Below are 26846 nucleotides of genomic sequence, written 5' to 3'. Positions count from 1 at the left end.
TATTTTTATTCTGCATGTGGATGTCTAATTTTCCCAGCACCATTTATTGAAGAGATTATACTTTCTCCATTGTGTGTTCTTGGCACCTTTGTTGAAAATCAGTTGAGCATAATTGTGTGGGTTTATTTCTGGGTGCTCTATCCTGTTCCATTGGTCAGTGTGTCTGTTTTTGTGACAATACCATGCTGTTTTTTTGTTGTTTTGTTTGGTTTGGTTTTTTTGAGAAGAGTCTTGCTCTGTTGCCCAGGCTGGAGTACAGTGGCACAATCTCAGCTCACTGCAACCTCCGCCTCCCAGGTTCAAGTGATTCTCCTGCCTCAGCCTCCTGAGTAGCTGAGATTACTGGCACACACCACTATGCCCAGCTAATTTTTGTATTTTTGGTAGATACAGGGTTTCACCATGTTGACCAGACTGGTCTCGAACTCTTGACCTCAGGTGATCCACCCGCCTCGGCCTCCCAAAGTGCTGGGATTACAGGCATGAGCCACTGCACCTAGCCATCATGCTGTTTTGATTACTCTGGCTTTGTGATATATTTTAAATGGTAGTTGCTTAAAATTGCTTTAGCTGTTTAGGGTCTTTTGTGATTCCATATGAATTTTAGATTGTTTTTTCTATTTCTATTTCTGTTCCTATTTCTGTGAAGAATTACAGTATAATTTTGATAGGGATTGCATTGAATCTTTAGAGTAATACCTTAATTTGAAAAACATTCTTATCATTTATAAATTGTATAACCAGTTTTTCTGTGTTTGTGCATGTGTGTTTTCCGGCATTTAAATTTTAACCTTAGAATACATAAATGGTAATGTCCTTTAAATGCACATATACATCTTTGGATTTGAAGTAGCATTAAAAAAAAAAAGTGTTTTCTCTTGATCACACAGGACCAAAGAAGCCCTCTGTATGTAACACTTACAAACTAAAAGAGCATTTCAAAATTTTTCTGAAGTTTATTTTGTAGTTTGACAGTATAAATAAAATTTGGTTCAGCGATTCAGGTATTTGAGGCCCTCTTTGTCTAACATGGCAGTAATATTATTATTATTATTTGAGATGGAGTTTCGCTGTCATTGCCCAGGCTGGAGTGCAATGGCGTGCTCTCGGCTCACTGCAACCTCCACCTCCTGGGTTCAAGTGATCTCCTGCCTCAGCCACCTGTGTAGCTAGGATTGCAGGCATGCACCACCACATTGGATCCCTGCCCAAGGATTGTTACAGATTAATATACAGTTAATCAAGATAGTTATTAGGCCCAGCATGGTATCTCACACCTATAATCCCAGCATTTTGGTAGGCCAAGGTGGGAGAATCACTTGAGCCCAGGAGTTCGAGACCAGCCTGGCCAACATAGTGAGACCTTGTCTCTACAAAAATATAAAAATTTGGTAGGCCGAGGCGGGAGAATCACTTGAGCCCAGAAATTTGAGACCAGCCTGGCTAACTTGGTGAAACCCAGCTGCAGCCTGGGAGGTAGAGGCTGCAGTAAGGTGTAATTGTGCCACTGCACTCAGTGTGGATGACAGAGCAAGACCCTGTCTCAAAAAAAAAAAAAAAAAAAAAAAAAAAGTAGTCATTGTATTTCTTAATTGTAAGTAGTGGAAAAGTGGTGGTAGAGTATTCAGCATGGATCTAATTAGCCAGTCAGTTCACACCCCAGGCAAAATGGCATAAAATTTCGTTACACTACTCAAAACAATATGTAATTTAAAACTTATGAACTGTTTATTTCTGAAATGTTTCACAGTATTTTCAGACTATGAATAACTGAAACTGTGGAGAAAGGAACTACAGATAAGACGGGACTACTGTATCAATTCCTCACGCTGTTTTTTTGTTTTTGTTGTTGTTGTTTGTTTGTGTGTTTGTTTTGAGGGTCTCATTCTGTTGCCCGGGTTGGAGTGCAGTAGCAAAATCTCGACTCACTGCAACCTCCGCCTCCTGGGTTCAAGCAATTTTCCTGCCTCAGCCTCCTGAGTAGCTGAGATCACAGGCGCCCGCCACCTCACCCAGCTAATTTTTTGTATTTTTAGTAGAGATGGGGTTTTGCCATGTTGGCCAAGCTGGTCTCGAACTCCTGACCTCAGGTGATCCACGTGCCTTAGCCTCCCAAAGTGCTAGGATTACAGGTGTGAGCCACCACGCCTGGCGCCTCATGCTGTTTTGAAAGAGCCACTGCACCCAGCCAATATTTTTGATAAACTATTATTAATATAATTGTGGTATGCAGCATACAATATAGAATAGATTCTGAATAATTTTTCTTTCAGTCTCTTACATAATTTTTGCCTGCCAATGAAAAAGGCTAAAAATTGGGGAATTTTGACTTAGATTTTTAATATGTAAGTAAGTACAAAGTAATCAAAACCACATTATTAATATGTCTAGGAGTTAAGTCACATTGTGAGTCTGTGGTTTGAGTATGGTTACTGTAGTGGTAGAATGGAACTAACATTTGTTGATGATCCACTGTTTATTTATTTGGCCAAGAGCTTTCATATATTTTCTAATTTAATTTTTCATAACATCATGAATAGTGGTATTTTACCCATTTTATATACCTGAACTTCAACTAAAATAATTTAAGAAATTAACAAAAACAAACTTGCTAACCTTTAGTACCTTAAATCACAGTTAAAACTCATGTTTTTCCACATACCATACTGTTTTCCATACTATGCAAGATACACCATGTTGGTTTCTCCAAGCTGTTATTATTGCCCTTACTGGAAGGATATTCTGTAGCACTTTGGCCTCCCAAAGTGCTGGGATTACAGGCGTGAGCCATTGTGCCCAGCCCACATTGCAGTAATGTTTTAAAAATGATGTAAGATTTCAAACATACAAAGAATAAAATTATGCTTAAGAAATGATAATTTTAGATAACATTAAAGCTCCTGATATAGTGCTGCAAAAATCTAGATGATGCCATTTGTATTAAAATCTGTATCAACAGTGCCCCCTGCTCTGTGCAGATGTGTACTACTATAACAGCACAGCATTGTCCTATTTTATTCTTCCCTTACCCATTTTCTGTCCTCCCCTTCCACCTTCCCACTGAGATAATTACTATTTTGAGTTTTCTGTTTATCCTTTCCATGATCATTGTATTATTATTATTTTTATTTGTGTATTTATTTATTTATATATTTATGTATTTATTTATTTATTTATTTGAGACGGAGTCTCGCTCTGTCGCCCAGGCTGGAGTGCAGTGGCACAATCTTGGCTCATTGCAACCTCCGCCTCCTGGGTTCATGCCAGTCTCCTGCCTCAGCCTCCGGAGTAGCTGGGACTACAGGCACCTGCCACCATGCCTGGCTAATTTTTTGTATTTTTAGTAGAGACGGGGTTTCACCATGTTAGCTGGGATGGCCTCGATCTCCTGACCTGGAGATCCACCTGCCTCGGCCTCCCAAAATGCTGGGATTATAGGCGTGAGCCACCGCGCCTGGCCTGCTCATTGTATTATTTTTACTAATTGTGTCTGTTCATAAATAGTTAGTAGAGTTGTTTTGCTTTGAAACTTGCTATTTTTGTCAGCGTTTTGTTTTTGAGATTTGTCCATTTGTCCATAGTCAAGTCATTTTCAATACTGGGTAGTATTCCATTCTGAATGTAATTTATTTATTCCTGTTAATATTGATGGACATTTGGGTTATGCCTAAGCTTTTGCTATTATAAGCAATGCTACAGTAAGTATTTTTATACATGTTTACATTTACATATGTGCATGAATTTCTCTAGGCTACATACCAAAGAGGGGATTTGCTAGCCTAGGCCTGTCTTCAACTTCAATAAACATTGCCAAATTGCTCTTCAGATGGTTGTAGAAGTATATCTGCCTATCTGCAATATGTATGAGAGTTTTCTTTATTTCACAGGATTACAACATTTGCTATTATCAGACCTTTAAATTTTTGCTTTAAATTTTTTAGGGGTATGAAGTGGTATCCCAGTTTTGCAGTACCTATTATTAAAAATAATATTTTCTAAATTGATTAATTGATATTAATTCAGTTTAATGAGTAGTCCTTACAATAATAATTACTTATGGCTTTTATTTTTGCTAAAGGTATACATTTCTCCTTTATTTTCTATGATTGATTGTGCGCTTTATATATTTTGGTAGCTCTGGTTGAAGAAGTGTATTTTGCGCAGAAGGAACGTGATGAAGCTGTTATGTCTAGACTGCAATTAGCCATTGAGGAGAGAGATGAAGCAATTGCACGAGCCAAGCATATGGAAATGTCTCTAAAAGTGTATGTACACATTTAAAACTCTGTATGATATTAAGAACACTTAAGAAGGCATGCTTTAGTTGGTAGCTACATATTCAAAAATGTGACTTATGCTTATATGTTACACTAAGAAATTGGGTATCTCCAGTCTTTTTCTTTTTTTCTTTTCTTTGTTTTTTTTTTTTTGAGATGGAGTCTCGCCCTGTTGCCCAGGCTGGAGTGCAGTGGCGCAATCTCAGTTCACTGCAACCTCCGCCTCCTGGGTTCAAGCGATTCCCCTGCTGCAGCCTCCCGAGTAGCTGGGACTACAGGAGCCTGCCACCACACCTAGCTAATTTTTTTTTTTACTTTTTAGTAGAGATAGGGTTTCACCACGTTAGCCAGGATGGTCTCGGACTCCTAACCTTGTGATCCGCCTACCTCGGCCTCCCTAAGTGCTGGGATTACAGGCGTGAGCCACCGCGCCCGGCCTCTCCAGTCTTTTTCTAAAAACTTTGGCATGCTAGTTTGCCTGTCAGGAATAGCAGTCAGTTTAAAAAAAGAAAGAAAGAAATGCACATCACTCTCAATATAATTACTTTCTTTATTTCTTCATAGTTTTATTGTTCCTTCATATGTGACTCCTCTTTTTATTATCTCCTCTTCTCCTCATTATCACCTTTAAAATTTATTTCAGTTCTCTGAGTCTTTCACTGCTCTCTGTTTAATATCCCCATTCCTGTTCTTTACTACTTTTTACTTGCAGTTTTTTTAGCTTTGTTTTTTAAACTTGAGTGATACTTGAATAGGGTGGAGCCTAAGAATCTGCATTTTTTAAAGCAACCCAGGTAATTCTGATAGGTAAATGATGGACTACACTTAGAGAAACAATGCCCTAGAAATATGTACTTTTCAAATTCTAATGTACAATCCGATCACTTGGGGGATCTTGTCAGAATGCAGATTCTGGTTTATTAGGCCTGGGTTGGAACTGGAGATTCTGTCCTTAAAACAAGCTCCCAGATGTTACACATGATGCTAGTCTAAGGAATATGCTTTGGGTCGAAAGGCCCTAGAACATCTAGAAATATATTACCTGTACAGATAGATAGAATCCAGTGATCTCGTATTTAATGATCAGTCAGCATACTTATGTCGTGCTTACTTTGTCCAGTGTTGTACTAGGCTCTGTGGAGGAACAGAGTAAAGTGCTAATTAAAATATGCTTCACTGGGGAGACAAAAAGCCATAAATAATTAATAATATGTGTTCAAGTTGTAATTAGGTAACATTTGTTTTTTGTTTAGATTAATGGCTTTGTTTTTTTTTGAAGATTGATAGGCTCATTATAGAGCATTAAACTCACTGAAAAAAACAAATCAAGAAACAAAAAAATTCACCTAAATTCCACAATGCCTATTCCAAAATAACCATCTTTATCTATAAGGAGACATTATTTCAAATATTTTCTCTTATATACTTAAATATCATTACCTAGAAGGATAGATGGCTTGGGGTTGATTGGAGGTAGCCATAAAATTAATTGGATAAAAATCAATTCATTCTCTATATGTTGTTGTATTTGAAAAGCAGTGTAATGTAGAGACTAAGAGCACAGATTCTGAACCCAATCTATCTTTGAATATTGGTTCTGCTGCTTCCTTGCTGTATAGCGATGGACAAATTACCCAAAGTCTTTAAGGCTCGGTTTTTTTGGTCTACAAAATGTATATAATACAGCAGGTTATGAGGACTTATACAGGTTGTCGTAAGGACTAAATTACTTGTTGACTATATATGTATATATGTAAAATATTTTGTATATGTTTAAAAGTATATATATATGTATGGGTTGGTTGGTTGTTCAGAGACAGAGTCTTGCTATATCACACAGGCTGGAGTGCAGTGGTGCAATCAGAGCTCATTGCAGACTTGAACTGGGCTCAAGTGATCCTCCTACCTCAGCCTCCCAAGGAGCTATGACTACAGGGACTTCAGGCACATGCCACCGTGCTTGGCTAATTTTTAAAGTTTTTGTAGAGATGGGGTCTCACTGTGTGGCCCAGGCTGGTGTCAAACTCTGGGCCTCATGCGATCCTCTTACCTTGGCCTTCCAAAGCACTGAGATTACAGGCATGAGCCATTGCACCTAGCCAAATTACTGAATATTGAAAAATATGTGGCTCACAGTGGGTGCCATGTGTTAACTTGAATTTAAGAGTAATAGTCAATTGAAGTGAAACTGAAGAAAATTTTGAACTTCATGCAATATTTTCTCTCAATAAGCTATATTAATTTTCTAAACGCCCTTCTAATATTAACAAATGAGACTGAAAAAAAGGGGGTGTTGGAGTCATCCAATTTTTTTCTTTTTCTTTTATTTTATTTAATCTATATTTATTTTTTAAAATTGAATAGAGCCAAGGTTTCACCATGTTGCCCAGGCTGCTCTCGAACTCCTGGACTCAAGCATTCTGCCTGCCTCAGCCTCCCAAAGTGCTAGGATTACAGGCGTGAGCCACCAGGCCTGGTCAGAATTTTCTCATTAATTGTTTCAATTGACAATATCATGTGACTCTCAGGTGTGAATTGACCTTAAAAGAAGAAGTTGAAATAAAATTAATATAAGTAGAGAGTTTATTGAGGCCAAGCTTGAGGATTGCAGCCTGGGAGCTCAGATTCACGTTGCCCTGAAATACACTTCTATTAGCAGGAGTTAAAAATGGACTTTTATTAATTGTTTTCTTTTTTTAAGTTTTTAAGGTTTTTTTTTTTTTTTTTTTTTTAATAGAGATGGGGTCTTGCTGTGTTGCCCAGGCTGGTCTTGCACTCCTCAGCTCAAGCATTCTGCCCACCTTGACCTCCCAAAATGCTGGGATTACAGGTCTTAGGCATGGCACCTGGCCAGGAGTGAATTTTTAAATGCAAAAAAGAGAGATAGGGAGTGGGCTGATACAAAGTTTGTCAGGAACTGTAATTACTTTACAAGAAATAACATTAATTAGTGATTAGCTATACATTGTTAAGCTATAGGGTGTGGGTCATAGTGTCTGGTATGGCATTATTAGGTTAATTTATAGCTACTTGTGGCAATAGCAAACAGTTTGAAGAGATGAATAGATCCTGGACATGGTAGCTCACACCTGTAATCTCAACACTTTGAGAGACTGAGGTAGGAGGATTGCTTGAGTCCAGGAGTTCAAGACCACTGTGGGCAACATAGTGGGATCCTGTTTCTACGGAAAAAATTATTTAAAAAATTTAGCCTGACATGGTGATAAATGTCTCTAGTCCCAGCTACTTTTTAGACTGAGGTGGGAGGATCGCTTGAGCCCCAGAGATGGAGGCTGCAGTGAACCTGTGCACTCCAGCCTGGGTGACAGAGCAAGATCCTGTCTCAAGAAAAAAAAAAAAAGATGAATACATAGCTCAGAGGGTGGCAAGTAGGACATGATTGCAGTCTCATTTTCATTCTTTCTGGGCCTGATAATTAAAAGGGCTTGCATTCCTCAGATAAAAGTTCTTTTCTCATATAAAAGAAAGAAAGAAGCACTTTAAAACTCCACTTTTTTCATTATGAATTTCACATTAAAAAATCTGTAAAAGTTGTATTCATTTCTATAGCCATGTTAGTTTTTATAGCCAAAGTGTGCCCTGTTGTTTAATCTTAACTTTAAAAGGATTGAATAATCATTGCTGGAAGTTTTATCATAGATGGCATTTTTTTCCCTGAGTTTTTTATTGTGAGGAATCCCTGGGTGTGTCAGTGGAAACAAAAACACAAACTCATTGCGCTTCTTTTCTCTTATTCAACACAACAGTCAACACAGAAGCCTTTTTTGACCAAATGTGTAGTTATTTCCCCCACACACCAAGCAAGTAATCAGTTCTGCAGTGGACACCAGCTGAGTGTCCTCCAATTAAATTCTGACACTATCTACCTGGAAAAAAGCATCAGATCTCATAGGTTGAGGGCTCAGTCCCAGAAGACTGGCCCTGCTTCAGACAAAAATCGTTAAGTCCAGGCTTCCAAAACTTCTAACTGACCAGCTTCAAGTTAGGGTTCATACAGTCCCCTCTTTGGGTTCAATTAATTTGTTAGAGCAGCTCACAGAACTCAGGGAATCTTACTTACATTTATTATAAAGGATATGACAAAGGATACAGATGAAGAGATGCATAGGCCAAGGTATGGGGGAAGAGGTGCAGAGCTTCCATGCCCTCCTTGGGTACACCACCCTCCAGGAACCTCCACATGTTCAGCTATTAGGATGCTCTAGGAATCCTGTTCTTTTGGGCCTTTTATGGAGACTTCATTACATAGGCATGATTGGTTAAACCATTGGCCACTGGTGATCAACTTAACTGCCAGGCCCCTCTGCAGAGGTTGGGGGTTGAAGCTCAAAGTTACAACGTTTTAATCATGCAACCTTCCTCATGAACAGCCTCCATCCAGAAGGTATTTAAGGGCTGCCGGCTATCAGTTAATCATTAGCATACAAAAAGACATCACTTTGGAGATTCCCTGTAGGTGAGGAAAGGGGTAGGGGAGTGGAATGATGACCAAATATGTATTTCACAATATCACAGCAGGTGAATGAATTTCACTTTCAAAGGAAGAGCTCATAAATACCTTATTCTCTGATTTAACATGCTTCAAATTGGCTGTGTGTTATCCTTGTATTCAAATTTTTTGTGAATATAATTCTTGAGTCAAATATCCTTTTATTCTAAACATTGTAAAAATGTTACTCTCTTGTCTTCTGACATTGTTTGCCTGAAAAGAAGTCTTGACAGATTCCCCATCCCCTTGTGTGTGTGGGTTTTGTTTGTTTGTTTGTTTTTTGAGACAGAGTCTGTCTCTGTCGCCCAAGCTGGAGAACAGTGACGTGATCTCAGCTCACTGCAACCTCCGCCTCCCAGGTCCAAGCTATTTTCCCACCTCAGCCTCCCAAGTAACTGGGACTACAGGTGAGTGCCACCACACCTGGCTAATTTCTGTATTTTTAGTAGAGATGGGGTTTCACCACATTGGCCAGGCTGGTCTGGAACTCCTGACTTCAAGTGATCCACCCGCCTCAGCCTCCCAAAGTACTGGGATTACAGGCATGAGCCACTGTGCCCAGCTGTATGTGTGTGTGTTTGTCTGTCTTTTTTTTGTCAGATACCTGAAGGATTCATCCTTTATTCTTAAAGTAGGGCTGAATCAGGGCAATTGTTCATCATTCTTTAATACGGTTTTGGGGACCACAGCATGCTTTTCAAAGGATTATTTGATTCTTCCTTTATTTCATGGAAATTTTACCTTTTTAAAAAAACTTAACTTTTATTTTAAGTTCAGGGGTACATTTGCAGGTTATTATATAAGTAAACTTGGGTTGTGGAGTTTTTTTGTACAGATTATTTCGTCACCCCAGTATTAAGCCTAGTATCCATTAGTTATTTTTCCTGATCCTGTACTTCCTCCCACGCCCCACGCTCCAATAGGCCCCAGTGTCTGTTGTTCCACTCTATGTGTCCATGTGTTCTCATAAGTTAGCTCCCACTTATAAGTGATAACATGTGGTATTTGGATTTCTGTTCCGGCATTAGTTTGCTAAGAATAATGGCCTCCAGCTCCATCCATGTTCCTGTGAAGGAAATGATCTTGTGCTTTTTTATAGTTCCATACTATTATTTCATGGAAATTTTACTTTCTAAAGAGGTTTTTTTTTAGAGATAGGGTCCTGCTTATTGCCCAGGCTGGTCTCAAACTCCTGGCTTCAAGCAATCCTCCCTCCTTGGCCTCCCAAGGTGCTGGGATTATGGCTGTGAGCAATCACAACTGGCTCATGAAAATTTTAGGTCTACAGATGTTTTTGTTTTTAGGTTTTCTACTTTAGAGACTCCAGATATACTTATATCGGACATTTTTTGTCCTTATGTGTTATCTGTTCAATAATGATTAATATTTTAATCTGCTTTTGCATTGACTTTGATGATTGCAAATCTTTCCTTTATGGTGGTAATACCAATTGTCATTGTTCTTTTCCATGGTCTTTCTAATTAATGTATGTAATTTTTATTTATTTGTTTATTTTTGATTCTCAACTTATTTCCTTAAGGTTTATATTTCTCTTTTCACTTTATTGTTTTAGCCCCTTCTCTTTTATTTTATTGAAATGATTTTCTTTTCTTTTTCTTTATAAAATGCCAACCATGGGTAGGAAAATTTTCTTCTTTCCCTTGTGTCTTATTTCATTCATGCTGCCGCAATAGTAGAGTATCTGAGACTAGGTAATTTATAATGAACAGAAATTTATTGGCTCACAGTTCTGGAGGCTTGAAATCCAAGATTGAGGTGCTGGCATCTTTCAAGGGCCTTCTTGCCAAGTCATCACATGGTGGAAAGCAGAAGGGCAAAAAGAGGCAAAAGGGAGCTAAACTTGCCCTTCTATAATGACATTAATTCAATCCACAAGAGAGGAGCCTAGTGGCCTAATCACCTCTCAAAGGTCTTACTTCTTAATACTATTACAATGGCAATTAATTTTTTTTTTTTTTTTTTTTTTTAAGAGGAGGAGTCTCCCTCTGTCACCCAGGCTGGAGTGCAGTGGCGCAGTCTCGGCCCACTGCAAGCTCTGCCTCCCGGGTTCACGCCATTCTTCTGCCTCAGCCTCCTAAGTAGCTGGGGCTACAGGTGCCTGCCACCATGCCTGGCTAATTTTTTGTATTTTTAGTAGAGACGGGGTTTCACTGTGTTAGCCAGGATGGTCTCTGTCTCTGGACATCATGATCCACCCGCCTTGGCCTCCCAAAGTGCTGGGATTACAGGTGTGAACCACCATGCCCAGCTGGCAATTAAATTTTAACATGAGTTTTGGAGAGGACAAGCATTCAAATCATAGCACGTTGGTTTATGTTTTCTTGTTTTATTATGAACTAGTTTGTTTTGCCTGTTTTGTATTTTATTTGTGGTGTATTCATAGTTGTCACATGATTTCTTTGCATCTTGCTCGTACTTGAAATAGGCAATTTTGTCAAAAACTTTTAGCAGAACAGAATGGTACAAGTGAATTTCCTTAATAAACTTTTTTTTTTTTTTTTTTTTTTTTTTTTTTGAGAAGGAGTCTTACGTCTTGCTTTTATCGCCCAGGCTGGAATGCAGTGGTTGTGTTCTTGGCTCACTGCAACCTCTGCCTCCTGGGTTCAAGCTATTCTCCTGCCTCAGCCTCCTGAGTTGCTGGGATTATAGGCGCCTGCCACCACCCCCGGCTAATTTTTGTACTTTTAGTAGCAACGGGGTTTCACCATGTTGACCAGGCTGGTCTCGAACTCCTGACCTCAGGTCATCTGCCTACCTCGGCCTCCCAAAGTGCTGGGATTACAGGTGTTAGCCACCATGCCCAATAACATGCCTAATAAACATTTTATTTTCAGGTGTGTTTGCCTTCTCTGAGCTGCCATTTCTTGGCAAAGTATTGCTCTTGCTACCTTTCTATATAACCCTAGGGCAATGGGATGGGAATGGAGTTTGGTAAGACCTCTGGGGGACTGTATGCTCCTTTTGCTGGAGGTTCTGTCTTTTGCCTATGGGATTTTGTTTGGTGCCAAACATTAAGGGTTCATGCTATCTGGCCTCTCTATACGTATCCTAATTTCATGGGGATATTGCTTTTGGGCTCTTATTTGTTTCACTATTGTAGTAAAACATAGCCAGCCTTGATTCTTGCTTCCTCTGTACAGATTCTTAGGTAATAAGGCTTTTCTTCATGAAAAGTTTTTGTTACTTTTCTCTGGGCTGTCTACTCAACTCATTCTCAGATTATTTCTAAGCTGTGTGGTATCAGTGAAAAATTCTGTTTTGTTAGCTCACTGTCTTCCCAACACCTGTTTCATAGGTAATCTCGCCAAAATAATCATCTTTGCACCCTGCACCGCCTCCCTATTTTAAAAAATTACTACACGGAACCAAGATGGCCGAATAGGAACAGCCCCAGTCTATAGCTCCCAGCGTGAGTGACGCAGAAGACGGGTGATTTCTGCATTTCCAACTGAGGTACCGGGTTCATCTCACTGGGAAGTGCCGTACAGCGGGTGCAGGACAGTGAGTGCAGCACACCGTGCATGAACTGAAGCAGGGCAAGGCATCGCCTCACCTGGGAAGCACAAGGGATCAGGGAATTCCCTTTCCTGGTCAAAGAAAGGGGTGACAGACAGCACCTGGAAAATCGGGTCTCTCTCACCCTAATACTGCGCTTTTCCAACAGGCTTATCAAATGGCACACCAGGAGATTATATCCCGCACCTGGCTTGGAGGGTCCTACGCCCACGGAGCCTCACTCATTGCTAGCACAGCAGTCTGAGATCAAACAGCAAGGTGGCAGTGAGGCTGGGGGAGGGGCACCCACCATTGCTCAGGCTTGAGTAGGTAAACAAAGCAGCCAGGAAGCTTGAACTGGGTGGAGCCTACCACAGCTCAAGGAGGCTTGCCTGCCTCTGTAGGCTCCACCTCTGGGGGCAGGGCACAGACAAACAAAGTCAGCAGTAACCTCTGCAGACTTAAATGTCCTTGTCTGACAGCTTTGAAGAGAGTAGTGGTTCTCCCGGCACGCAGCTGGAGATCTGAGAACGGGCAGACTGCCTCCTCAAGTGGGTCCCTGACCCCTGAGTAGCCTAACTGGGAGGCACCCCCCAGTAGGGGCAGACTGACACCTCACACAGCCAGGTACTCCTCTGAGACAAAACTTCCAGAGGAATGATCAGGCAGCAGCATTTGCGGTTCACCAATATCCACTGTTCTGCAGCCACCACTGCTGATACCCAGGCAAACAGGGTCTGGAGTGGACCTCCAGTAAACTCCAACAGACCTGCAGCTGAGGGTCCTGACTGTTAGAAGGAAAACTAACAGACAGATAGGACGTCCACACCAAAAGCCCATCTGTACGTCACCATCATCAAAGACCAAAGGTAGATAAAACCACAAAGATGGGGAAAAAACAGAGCAGAAAAACCGGAAACTCTAAAAATCAGAGCGCCTCTCCTCCTCCAAAGGAACGCAGTTCCTCACCAGCAAAGGAACAAAGCTGGACGGAGAATGACTTTGACGAGTTGAGAGAGGAAGGCTTCAGAAGATCAAACTACTCCGAGCTAAAGGAGGAAGTCTGAACCAATGGCAAAGAAGTTAAAAGCTTTGAAAAAAAATTAGACGAATGGATAACTAGAGTAATCAATGCAGAGAAGTCCTTAAAGGACCTGATGGAGCTGAAAACATGGCACGAGAACTACGTGAAGAATACACAAGCCTCAGTAACCGATGTGATAATGTGGAAGAAAGGGTGTCATCGATGGAAGATGAAAGATTGAAATGAAGCGTGAAGAGAAGTTTAGAGAAAAAGGAATAAAAAGAAACGAGCAAAGCCTCCAAGAAATATGGGACTATGTGAAAAGACCAAATCTACGTCTGATTGGTGTAACTGAAAGTGATGGGGAGAATGGAACCAAGTTGGAAAACACTCTGCAGGATATTATCCAGGAGAACTTCCCCAATCTAGCAAGGCAGGCCAACATTCAAATTCAGGAAATACAGAGAACGCCACAAAGATACTCCTCAAGAAGAGCAACTCCAAGACACATAATTGTCAGATTCGCCAAAGTTGAAATGAAGGAAAAAATGTTAAGGGCAGCCACAGAGAAACGTCTGGTTACCCACAAAGGGAAGCCCATCAGACTAACTGCTGATCTCTCAGCAGAAACTCTAAAAGCCAGAAGAGAGTGGGGGCCAATATTCAACATTCTTAAAGAAAAGAATTTTCAACCCAGAATTTCATATCCATCCAAACTAAGCTTCATAAGTGAAGGAGAAATAAAATACTTGACAGACAAGCAAATGCTGGGAGATTTTGTCACCACCAGGCCTGCCCTAAAAGAGCTCCTGAAGGAAGCACTAAACATGGAAAGGAACAACCAGTACCAGCCACTGCAAAAACATGCCAAATTGTAAAGACCATCAAGACTAGGAAGAAACTGCATTAACTAATGAGCAAAATAACCAGCTAACATCATAATGACAGGATCAAATTCACACAAAGCAATACTAACCTTAAATGTAAATGGGCTAAATGCTCCAATTAAAAGGCACAGACTGGCAAATTAGATAAGGAGTCCAGACCCATCGATGTGCTGTACTCAGGAAACCCCTCTCACGTGCAGAGACACACATAGACTCAAAATAAAGGGATAGAGGAAGATCTACCAAGCAAATGGAAAACAAAAAAAGGCAGGGGTTGCAATCCTAGTCTCGGATAAAACAGACTTTAAACCAACAAAGATCAAAAGAGACAAAGAAGGCCATTACATAATGGTAAAGGGATCAATTCAACAAGAAGAACTAACTATCCTAAATACATATGCACCCAATACAGGAGCACCCAGATTCATAAAGCAAGTCCTTAGTGACCTACAAAGTGACTTAGACCCCCACACAATAATAATGGGAGACTTTAACACCCCACAGTCAACATTAGACAGATCAATGAGACAGAAAGTTAACAAGGATATCCAGGAATGAACTCAGCTTTGCACCAAGCGGACCTAATAGACATCTACAGAACTCTCCACCCCAAATCAACAGAATATACATTCTTTTCAGCACCACACCACACCTATTCCAAAATGGACCACATAGTTGGTAGTAAAGCACACCTCAGCTAATGTAAAAGAACAGAAATTATAACAAACTGTCTCTCAGACCACAGTGCAATCAAACTAGAACTCAGGGTTAAGAAACTCACTCAAAACCGCTCAACTACATGGAAACTTAACAACCTGCTCCTGAATGACTACTGGGTACATAACAAAATGAAGGCAGAAATAAAGATGTTCTTTGAAATCAGCGAGAACAAAGACACAACATACCAGAATCTCTGGGACACATTCAAAGCAGTGTGTAGAGGGAAACTGATAGCACTAAATGCCCACAACAGAAAGCAGGAAAGATCTAAAATTGACACCCTAACATCATTAAAAGAAGTAGAGAAGCAAGATCAAACACATTCAAAAGCTAGCAGAAGGCAAGAAATAACTAAGATCAGAGCAGAACTGAAGGAAATAGAGACACAAAAAACCCTTCAAAAAATCAATGAATCCAGAAGCTGGTTTTTTGAAAAGATCAACAAAATTGATAGACTGCTAGCAAGACTAATAAAGAAGAAAAGAGAGAAGAATCAAATAGACACAATAAAAAATGACAAAGGGGAGGGATATCGCCACTGATCCCACAGAAATACAAACTACCATCAGAGAATACTATAAACACCTCTACGCAAATAAACTAGAAAATGTGGAAGAAATGGATAAATTCCTCGACAAATACATCCTCCCAAGACTAAACCAGGAAGAAGTTGAATCTCTGAATAGACCAATAACAGGCTCTGAAATTGTGGCAATAATTAATAGCCTACCAACCAAAAAAAGTCCAGGACCAGATGGATTCACAGCCGAATTCTACCAGAGGTACAAGGAGGAGCTGGTACCATTCCTTCTGAAACTATTCCAATCAATAGAAAAAGAAGGAATCCTCCTTAACTCCTTTTATGAGGCCAGCATCATCCTGGTACCAAAGCCTGGCAGAGACACAACAAAAAAGGAGAATTTTAGACCAATATCCTTGATGAACATTGATGCAAAAATCCTCAATAAAATACTGGCAAATCGAATCCAGCAGCACATCAAAAAGCTTATCCACCATGATCAAGTGGGCTTCATCCCTCCCTGGGATGCAAGGCTGGTTCAACATATGAAAATCAATAAATGTAATCCAGCATATAAACAGAACCAAAGACAAAAACCACATGATTATCTCAATAGATGCAGAAAAGGCCTTTGACAAAATTCAGCAACCCTTCATGCTAAAAACTCTCAATAAATTAGGTATTGATGGGACGTATCTCAAAATAATAAGAGCTACCTATGACACACCCACAGCCAATATACTGAATGGACAAAAACTGGAAGCATTCCCTTTGAAAACTGTCATAAGACAGGGATGCCCTCTCTCACCACTCCTATTCAACATAGTGTTGGAAGTTCTGGCCAGGGCAATCAGACAGGAGAAGGAAATAAAGGGTATTCAATTAGGAAAAGAGGAAGTCAAATTGTCCCTGTTTGCAGATGACATGATTGTATATCTAGAAAACCCCATTGTCTCAGCCCAAAATCTCCTTAAGCTGATAGGCAACTTCAGCAAAGTCCCAGGATACAAAATCAATGTGCAAAAATCACAAGCATCCTTACACACCAAGAACAGACAAACAGAGAGCCAAATCATGAGTGATCTCCCATTCACAATTGCTTCAAAGAGAATAAAATACCTAGGAATCCAACTTACAAGGGATGTGAAGGACCTCTTCAAGGAGAAGTACAAACCACTGCTCAATGAAATAAAAGCGTATACAAACAAATGGAAGAACATTCCATGATCATGGGTTGGAAGAATCAATATCGTAAAAGTGGCCATACTGCCCAAGGTAATTTATAGATTCAATGCCATCCCCATCAAGCTACCAATGACTTTCTTTACAGAATTGGAGTAAACTAAAGTTCATATGGAACCAAAAAAGAGCCCACATTGCCAAGTCAATCCTAAGGCAAAAGAACAAAGCTGGAGGCATCACACTACCTGACTTCAAACTATACTACAAGGCTACAGTAACCAAAACAGCATGGTACTGGTACCAAAACAGAGATATAGACCAATGGAACAGAACAGAGCCCTCAGAAATGATGCCGCATATCTACAACTATCTGATCTTTGACAAACCTGACAAAAACAAGCAATGGGGAAAGGATTCCCTATTCAATAAATGGTGCTAGGAAAACTGGCTAGCCATATGTAGAAAGCTGAAACTGGATCCCTTCCTTGCACCTTATACAAAAATTAATTCAAGATGGATTAAAGACTTACATGTTAGACCTAAAACCGTAAAATCCCTAGAAGACAACCTAGGCAATACCATTCAGGACATAGGCATGGGCAAGGACTTCATGTCTAAAACACCAAAAGCAATGGCAACAAAAGCCAGAATTTACATATGGGATGTAATTAAACTAAAGAGCTTCTGCACAGCAAAAGAAACCACCATCAGAGTGGACAGGCAACCTACAGAATGGGAGAAAGTTTTTGCAACCTACTCATCTGACAAAGGGCTAATATCCAGAATCTACAATGAACTCAAACAAATTTACAAGAAAAAGATAACCCCGTCAAAAAGTGGATGAAGGATATGAACAGACACTTCTCAAAGCAGGACATTTATGCAGCCAAAAAACACATGAAAAAATGCTCATCATCACTGGCCATCAGAGAAATGCAAATCAAAACCACAATGAGATACCAACTCACACCAGTTAGAATGGTGATCATTAAAAAGTCAGGAAACAACAGGTGCTGGAGAGGATGTGGAGAAATAGGAACACTTTTACACTGTTGATGGGACTGTAAACTTGTTCAACCATTGTGGAAGTCAGTGTGGCGATTCCTCAGGGATTTAGAACTGGAAATACCATTTGACCCAGCCATCCCATTACTGGGTATATACCCAAAGGATTATAAATCATTCTATTATTTTTATTTTTTATTTTTTTATTTTTTATTTTTATTTTTTTATTTTTTTGAGACGGAGTCTTGCTCTGTCGCCCAGGCTGGAGTGCAGTGGCACGATCTCGGCTCACTGCAAGCTCCACCTTCCGGGTTCACGCCATTCTCCTGCCTCAGCCTCTCCGAGTAGCTGGGACTATTATAAAGACACATGCACACATATGTTTATTGCACCACTATTCACAATAGCAAAGACTTGGAACCAACCCAAATGTCCAACAATGATAGACTGGATTAAGAAAATGTGGCACATATACACCATGGAATACTATGCAGCCATAAAAAATGATGAGTTCATGTTCTTTGTAGGGGCATGGATGAAGCTGGAAACCATAATTCTCGGCAAACTATCGCAAGGACAAAAAACCAAACACTGCATGTTCTCACTCATAGGTGGGAATTGAACAGTGAGAACACATGGACACAGGAAGGGGAACATCACACACCGGGGACTGTTGTGGGGTGGGGGGAGGGGGGAGGGATAGCATTAGGAGATATACCTAATGCCAAATGATGAGTTAATGGGTGCAGCTCACCAACATGGCACATGTATACATATGTAACAAACCTGCACGTTGTGCATATGTACCCTAAAACTTGAAGTATAATAATAAAAAAAAAAGAAATAAATAAAAATTACTACACGACATCCTACTTTCTTTACCATTTGGTTAATTTGCATATTCTCTTCATGAGGCTATATGATAGGATAAGTGGATTTTGGTGTTCAGATTTCACTGCGCCATCTTTACTTGGGATTCTAATTTTTAAAATATTTTAAAAAAATTGTTGAGTAGTTTTATATTTCTAGAACAGTTGTGAAGATCATACAGATAGTTGCTGCATAATCTTCACCCTTTTTCTCTTATTGTTAATATCTTACATTACCATGATGCTTTTGTCACAGGGGAGAATTCAGTATTGTTACATAACTATTAACTAAACTCTATACTTTCTTTGGATTTCACTATTTTTTCTCAAATATCCTTTTTATGCTCTAAGATCCTATCCAGGATTGGATTTAGTTTGTATGTCTTCCTAGCCTGTCCTGGGCTGTGACATTTTCTCTAACTTTTCTTGTGTTTTAAGACCTTGATAGTTTTGAGGCATATTGATCAAGGTATTTTACACAGAATGTTTCTCAATTTGGATTTGTCTCATGGTTATGTTGGGGTTATGAGATTTTAAGATGAAGACCGCAGAAGTGAGTGACATTTTCTTCATGTCATCTCAAGGTTATATTTTCCTAATAGAATTTACTACCAGTAATATTAACCTTGATCATCTGGCCAAGGTATGGTTTGCTGTTTCTCCACTGTAAAGTTACTTACCTCCATTCCTTTGTTCATACTCTACCCTTTGGAAGCAAATCACTTAGTACAGTCCATACTAAAGAATGAAGATGGGAGGTTGTTGAGCTCCACCTCCTGCAGGGGAGAATATTTACATACATTATATGTAATACTTTAATACAGGAGATTTGTCTCTTTTCCCATTTATTCATTTATTCCGCCATTTGTGTCAGTATGGATTCATAGATGTTCATTTAATACTTTGGGTTATAATCTAATACTATGTTATTTATGTCGTTGCCTGAAATGTTCTACCTTTGTGGATTGGAAGCTCTTTCAGGTTAGCTCCTATATTTCTTTGACATGTCCCCATTCCTTTCTGTTGTTTATTTGTTTTTGTTTTGAGACGGAGTCTTGCTCTGTTGTCCAGGCTGGAGTGCAGTGGTATGATTACAGCTGACTGCAGCCTTGACCTCTTGGGCTCAAGCAGTCCTCCCACCTCAGCCTTCCCAGTAAATGGGACTGCAGGCACTCACTTGGCTAATGCCTGGCTAATTTTTAGAAATTTTTTTAGAAATAGAGTCTCACTATATTGCCTAGGCTAGTCTCAAGCTCCTGGGCTCAAATGATACTCCTGCCTCAGCCTTCCAAAGTTCTGGAATTACAGGCATGAGCCACTACACCTGGTCTCTTCTGATTTTTGAACATTTTCTTTTTGGCATGACAGAATGCTCCAGGGTCACCTTATGTAAGGATGTATAGAGCTGTGCCCCTCCAGTAGATTCAGTCATTCCTCCAAGGAACTCTAGATCCTTTTATTGGAAAATAGTATTAGAAACCAAGATCTGGGTATGGGGTGTGCCCTTTGTTGGGGGAGTATGACTACTTCTAGACCCTTTCTGCAGACAGAGTAGGAAATACACACATATATCTATATAGTAGTATCTTATACTATATTATGTGTGTGTGTGTATATATATATACACACACACATATATACAGTAACTGATGTATACACACACATATCTCTTATTTATGCACCTATCCATTTGTATCCATATCAAGCTAAACATGAGTTCACACTGATGTTCTTAATTCTAATCCATTACCACACTGTTTATTCTAGCCTTCCCCTTTTGTTCATCTGTAAATTACTCTACCCAATGGTGACAAAACTGGCCCCCACCATCCACCATCTGTTTACCTATTTGTTGAAACCCAGTATACGTTATAACTCTTTCTGAATCATTAACCTGTACCTCCATGAGAAATAACTTTAGCAATGAGAATATACTATGTATAGTTCTTTTAGTGTTTAGTCTTATAGTTTCAAGACATCATTTTCTAAAATTACTTAAATTGGCTCCTTCCTCCACCCCACCTCTTTAAGTTAGTTTAGGCCATATTTTTAAATGTAATTAGAGTTACTTATCGTAGTCTGCATTCTATCCTAGTGTCCTTTGATCTCCTAGTTGGTTTCTTTGTGTGCATACATTAAGGTTCACTATGTGCTGTAAATATCTGTGGGTTTTGATAAATGGGTAGTATCATGTATCCAAATTAGTTCTGCCACTTTAAAATCCCCACTGCTTCTTCTACTCCAATCTTCCTCCCCCCCCCCAACTCTGTGGCAACTACTGACCTGCTTTCTTCCCTTAATAGTCTTTCCTTTTTCAGAATGTCACATGAATGGAATCATACAATATGTAGCCTTTTCAAACTGGCTTCTTTCATTTAGCAGAATGCATTCATGTTAATGTATTAATTTATATAATATTCTTTTTTTCTTGTTGAATAGTATTCCATTGTATGGAAGTATCACAGTCTTTGATTCATTCCTTTGTATAAAGGATATCTTGGTTACTTCTATTTTTGGTGATTTTGAGTAAAGTTGTTCTAAGTATTCACTTACAGGTTTTTGTCTGGACATGCATTTTCAAATCAGTTGAGTAAACCCAGTAGCAATACTGCTGAATCATAAGTTAAATCTATGTTAATTTTACAAGAAACTGCCAAATTCTTTTCCAGAGTGGCTATACTAGCAATGAATCAGAGTTCCTGTTGCTGTGTATCCTTCCAAGCATTTGGAACTATTGTTTTTGTTTTGTTTTGTTTCTTGTTTTGGATGTTAGCCATTCTAACAGGAGTGTAGTAGTAACTTAGTATTTTTATTTGCATTTCCCTGATGACAAATCATATTGAGTATCTTTTTAAAATGTTTATTTTTCATCTGCATATCTTCTTTAGTAAAGTGTTCAGGTATTTGATAGTTTTTCAAATTGGATTATTTTTTCCTTATTGTTTAAAAGAGTTGTTTATATTCTGGATGTAAGTCCTTTATCAGATATGTGGCTTGCAAATATTTTCTTCTAGTCGATGTCTTGTTTTTTTGAGTCTCTTAGTGTGTTTGGCAGAACACAAGTTTTAAATTTTGATAAGACTTAAATTTTGATAACATTAAAAAAAATTTTTTTTTTTGCTTATGGACATTCTTATATTCTACCACCATTTGTTGAAAAGGCTGTCATTTTTACATTAAGTTTCCTTTGCACCTTTGTCAAAAATAAGTTGACTGTATATTTGTGGGTTAATTTCTGAATTTACTTTTCTGTTTCATTAACCTATATGTTGATCGCTTTGTCAATATCACATAATCTTGATAGTGAGTCTTGAAATCAGCTGTAGTCTTCCAACTTTGCTCTTTTGTTACAGAATTGTTTTGGCTATTCTAGATACCCTTTTTACAAAATTTCAGTAATATAGTCATTAAAACTTTAGAACTCTTCTTTGGAGATCTGCAGGTACTATAATGTTCAATTTATCAGGCACCAAACAGTGGTATATTATATTTACATGCAATTTATATTCATAAATTTTGGTGCATAAATCAGTCACCAATTTTATTTATGAGATTTGCTTCTAAAAAGATTTTTATGCTTTTAAAAAATCAAATTGACCTCCATAAGACAACAAATCAATTTTTCATAAAATGTCACAACTCTTTTAAAGTAGATATTTTCATGTTTTATAGGTGAAAAAAGCTTAGAAGTCTAGACTACTTGGCCAAAGACTCAAAGTCAGTCAATTACACATTGTCAGAATGTCTACCTCAGATTTACACAGGCAACTCAAACTTAGCATATCCAAAATGAAACTTATTAATTCATTCTTAAAACCTGATCCTCCTCCTTAATCCCTTATTCTGATCAGTGTTACAACCATCTGCCTACATATCCAAGCCAAAACTTCTTCCTCAGAACTCCTATTAAACTGATCTCTTATTTAGTTTATTCTATCTCTTTCACTAAAATATTTAAATTGAGCCTATCATTCTTCCCTATTTTTTACCCTTCGTTGCATATCTACTTTAATTTATACATATATTTGTTACAGTTTTTATTAAAGTATATTAGTATTCCTTGAGAAAGAATCTTTTTCATTTTGTCTTTTAGAGCATTAGTATTAAGGGAAGAATGGGAATGGGAGAAAAGGAATGCATTCAATTCTCAGGCTTTTCTTTTTAATTCATTCAGTAAATATTTATTGACTATACTGTGTCAGGTACAGTGCTAGTTGCTGGGGACACAGCATTGTGGTCAAATTGACTTAAGTAAATAAGTAAGTAATCATATAAATACTTAAAACAACTAACAGTTAATTTGAAGAATTTTTGTTTCCTAGAAACAGCTTATAAGAGGGACTCCTTCTGTATCAGTCTAGGAGTTCAGGTAGGGGGAAGAGTCAGGGAAGGCCACACATACCAAGCAAGAAAAGCAACAGCAACAAAGAATATTATGTCAGCATAGTATCAGATGGTTCTATGAGGTTCTTTTCTCTTCTGCTGAATCTATAGGTTCCGAACCGTCAAGAGTGTGTTTTAGACTACCTCTTGATAACAGGACCAATGCATAACTGTTTTTGCTTGACTGAAAGGTATATTTTGGGGCATCGAGTATACAATAAAATTATATAAATTGTTCACATCTTTTAAAAAAATTCCTAATTTTTGCTTCCTATAATCTTCAGATCCTTTGTTTTCTTTTTTCTCTCATCTGCTTTGCTACTTCTGATCTACACTGTATCTCTGTTACAGTGTCTGCTTTGTCTTATTCTGCCTCTCTCTGCTTTTCTTTACCCCTTGGCTTTAATGCTTTTTCTCTTTCTTTTTTGGCTTTTATCAAAAACTAGGGAAAAAAATAAAAAAGGATTCAAGTTAAAATTGCCTACATATACATGATCTTATACACATTTGCATTTGTATACTTCAGCTTTTCAGATCGTGATACCTTTTTTTCAGTCTCTTTGCTATTGTTGGTACTTTTTTTTTAACATGTTAAGTGTGGTGGTGTGTAGAAAATGAGAGAGAATAAAAGCAAACAAATCAGAATTTTCTAATTAGAATAAAAGCCAACAAATTAGAATTTTCAGAAAACTGTAAAATTTGTTTATCATTTGAGGTCAACGTTTGGCATCTTAGGATTGAACAAGGTGAATGACTACAGTTTCAGAAAAGAAAAAGGTGATATTGACTGATTTAGGGATAAATCAAGAAATGCGACATTTCACGCATGGATCTTTTCACTTAGAGTGCAAGCATGTCAGTCAGAATTTGCACGGTATAGGAAATCAATTGAAACTTGAGCCCATAGACATTTACTTCAGCAAAATTCTTACTAATTATCATGACTATGTCAAGTTAGACTGTTGTAGGCATAATTTAAAGTTTACAAAAGGTTGAAATTCTTTTGTCTAATTGTAAACCCCGTATTAATGAGATATAATTTATAGTTCATCAGATATATTTCATATAGCACCAACTATTATTTTAAGTCTTTATTTAAATCAGTAAACTGTTATGTGTTGTACCTACCACTAGTAAACCTTAGTACCTTCCCCAAAGTCATTTTAAATAGAAAATTAAAGCCATGTATAGCTGTTTCAAATCACCTCTTTTCTGAAAAGGCAAGTTGTCCAAGTTTTGTGTTGTTTTAAGTGACACAGTATGGGATATACTTACTGTAGACCTGAATTTCATTTTCTGAAAATTATTTTTGTGGATTCTTAATCTTTAGATATTGAATGATCTAGCTTAGAAAATTATGTCAAATATTCCAAATTGGCACTTAACAGTGCATTAACATCAAAGGTCTAGTCTCATTTTCCAACACTCTGTATCAAGGATTTGCGAAGTAAGAACTTATGTTGAAATTCAGCCTGCTACCTGTTTTGTAAATAAAGTTTTATTGGGATACAACTACACTTGATCACTTATTGTGTACGGCTGCTTTTGTACTACGGAGTCAGAATTTAGTAGCTATGATAGAGAGCATATGGTAAAGCCTAAAATAATTACTATTTGGCCATTTGCAGAAAAACTTGGCTGATCCCTACTCTATATAATCTACTTGAGACTAAATTATGACATAATCTATCTTTAATATCTGTGATATCCGTGATATTTCCTGAAACTTTAAAAAAAGTACAAGTAGAGAAATAACAAGTATCAACTTTTTCTCTTTCCAGACTCATGTTTATATTGAAAGTTACTTGCATCTATGCAGATTTTCAAATCTGGAAGTAATCATTTTTTTGTTTTAACTAAAGTTATGTTTTTCGTTTTCTGGCCGTTTATCACTATACTTATATCAGTTATAAAGAATAATAACAAAACAAGATTGAGATCCAAATGCTAAGTGGCTGACTTAGCTCACTTATGTCCTGTGTGTCAGACCTAGCACAGTAGCCTTACCAAAAACATAATTGAAATTCACTTATCAGCAAAATGACAATTCAGTATATATTATGTGCTTTTAGCAGCAATCACACAAATTATTTAAAGTCTGAATACTAAATTCATGTGCCAGGGATCTGGAATAGCCCTTGATAAGAAGTTTTGATTCTGATTTTTTAAAAATATTTAAATTATTAGTAGGGAATTTTAATATTAGAGTAAATACAATTATCTTAAACCTTTCCTATTGAAAGCTGTTAATTTAAAACGTTTGAACTCTTCATCTTCCTCTCCTTAAAGTAATGCTTTACATTGCAATGCCTGAAGACAGCCTATAAATATTACGTAGAAATTCCATACACTTTTTTGTATGTGTTGATTATTTGGAATATACAGACTAGGTAACCTACTGTTATTTCCTTCCTGGTCATATAAAATTCTTTGAAACTAAAAATAGAGATTTATAACCTTGGTAACTAAATGTCTTTTGTTGTTGCAAAGGTTCCAGAGGAATCTACCAGTCCAAATGTTTGTCATGTATCTGTTCACATTTTAAATTATCAAGGTTAACAAGGTAATTGTGAAGTTTATAAGCATTTTAATTGGATTTTATTGGGTAGCTGCCATAATTAGATCTTACTTTGATTTTACCTAAAAAGAATGGCAATAAAAGATAACATAAGATAAATATTTCTCACCACATATAACTTCCTTAGAAGTCGTATTTAGCCAACCAATTACTGCTGGTTAAATGCCACTCATTTTCTTCAAATATTTTCACTGTGATAATAAATAAATGTAAGAATTTTATTATCTTACACTTTTCTGTTAGGTTTTTCAATTGAGATGAAAAGAAGTATTTATCTTCACAATTCTTGTAGAACAAACTTTTGTTAGGCAGCATCTTTGAAAATTGTTCATTTATTTTGAAGAAAAAAGATAAGAGATGAAAGTAGTTACCCTTCTTGAAATGTAAACCTAAGTGGATGTTTGTTGTTTGAGATACATTGAGTTATATATAACTTAAAATTACTGTGCCTTCCTGTTAACTTATACTATTTAAGTATGTCTAGATATAGCTCTTTAATATATGTGTATATATTTTTTCTGTTAAAATACTAAGTTCTAAAAGTACTACTTTTCCATGAGTGTAGTAATTTTATCCAGTTGTGAAGTTTGGAACCATTTTGTGGCATATTTATTAGGTGTCTTCTATTATCTTTGGCTAGTGTCCTCTTTTATGGTAAATGTCAAATCATAGGAGCACAGAAACAGGGAAAACTTGAGAAAACAGAAACTTGGATATCTAACTTTTTAGTATAATTTAAAAATAATTGAGATCCTTTCTAGAATCTATACCTTTTCACTAACACATATCACAAATTTTCTTTTAATTACTTTGAATGGTTGCCTAAATTATATTATAGATATTTTCTATGTAATTTAAAACTACTTTCTTTACTTTTACTGCATTTGTTTAATTTCTCACCATCAACAAACATTTCAGTAGCCACTGTGACTCTTAAAAGACAAAATGCATTTCTGAGGGGAGCCAGTTTGTATTTTTTGTCTTTATGTTGAATAATTCTACATATATTATGAAGAAGAAAATAACAGTCATCTAAAAATTGTGGTCAGCCTTCCTATGCATTTGTTTTATAATAACAAATAGGTAACAGCAAGATATTTTTACTTCAAATTTCGTGTAATTATTTGTCATTGCTTTTGAGGGAACATAGTTAAACTTTGTAATAAAAATACTTGCCTTGTTTTACTTATGATGGTGTCCAAAAAAAGAGAGGAAATACAATTTCTGATAAAAATGGAAAGTCCAGGAATAAATATAATGATGAGAATGAGTGCTTTTATCACTGGGGAACTTTCTTCATCTAAGCACATATGAACAATTGATCCTTGTAGTCATATATAGCAGTAAACATTAATAACTTAACAGTCTGAAGTCA

At 37.6% G+C, this 26846-nt stretch overlaps 1 protein-coding gene across 7 annotated transcripts in view; it reads left to right on the top strand.

Annotated features, from left to right (window-relative positions):
• Nucleotides 1-26846, top strand: part of MIPOL1 (mirror-image polydactyly 1) — a 381774-nt gene that overhangs the window by 92528 nt on the left and 262400 nt on the right. For all 7 annotated transcript variants that reach the window (XM_055291493.1, XM_055291496.1, XM_055291492.1 and 4 more), the window contains exon 7: nt 4136-4265. In XM_055291493.1, the coding sequence (XP_055147468.1) occupies nt 4136-4265 (130 nt within the window). The remainder of the gene's footprint in view (nt 1-4135; nt 4266-26846) is intronic.

Source organism: Symphalangus syndactylus, chromosome 9, assembly GCF_028878055.3.
Source record: "Symphalangus syndactylus isolate Jambi chromosome 9, NHGRI_mSymSyn1-v2.1_pri, whole genome shotgun sequence".
NCBI classification, from domain to species: domain Eukaryota; kingdom Metazoa; phylum Chordata; class Mammalia; order Primates; family Hylobatidae; genus Symphalangus; species Symphalangus syndactylus.
This window is presented reverse-complemented; position numbering and strand designations above follow the sequence as displayed.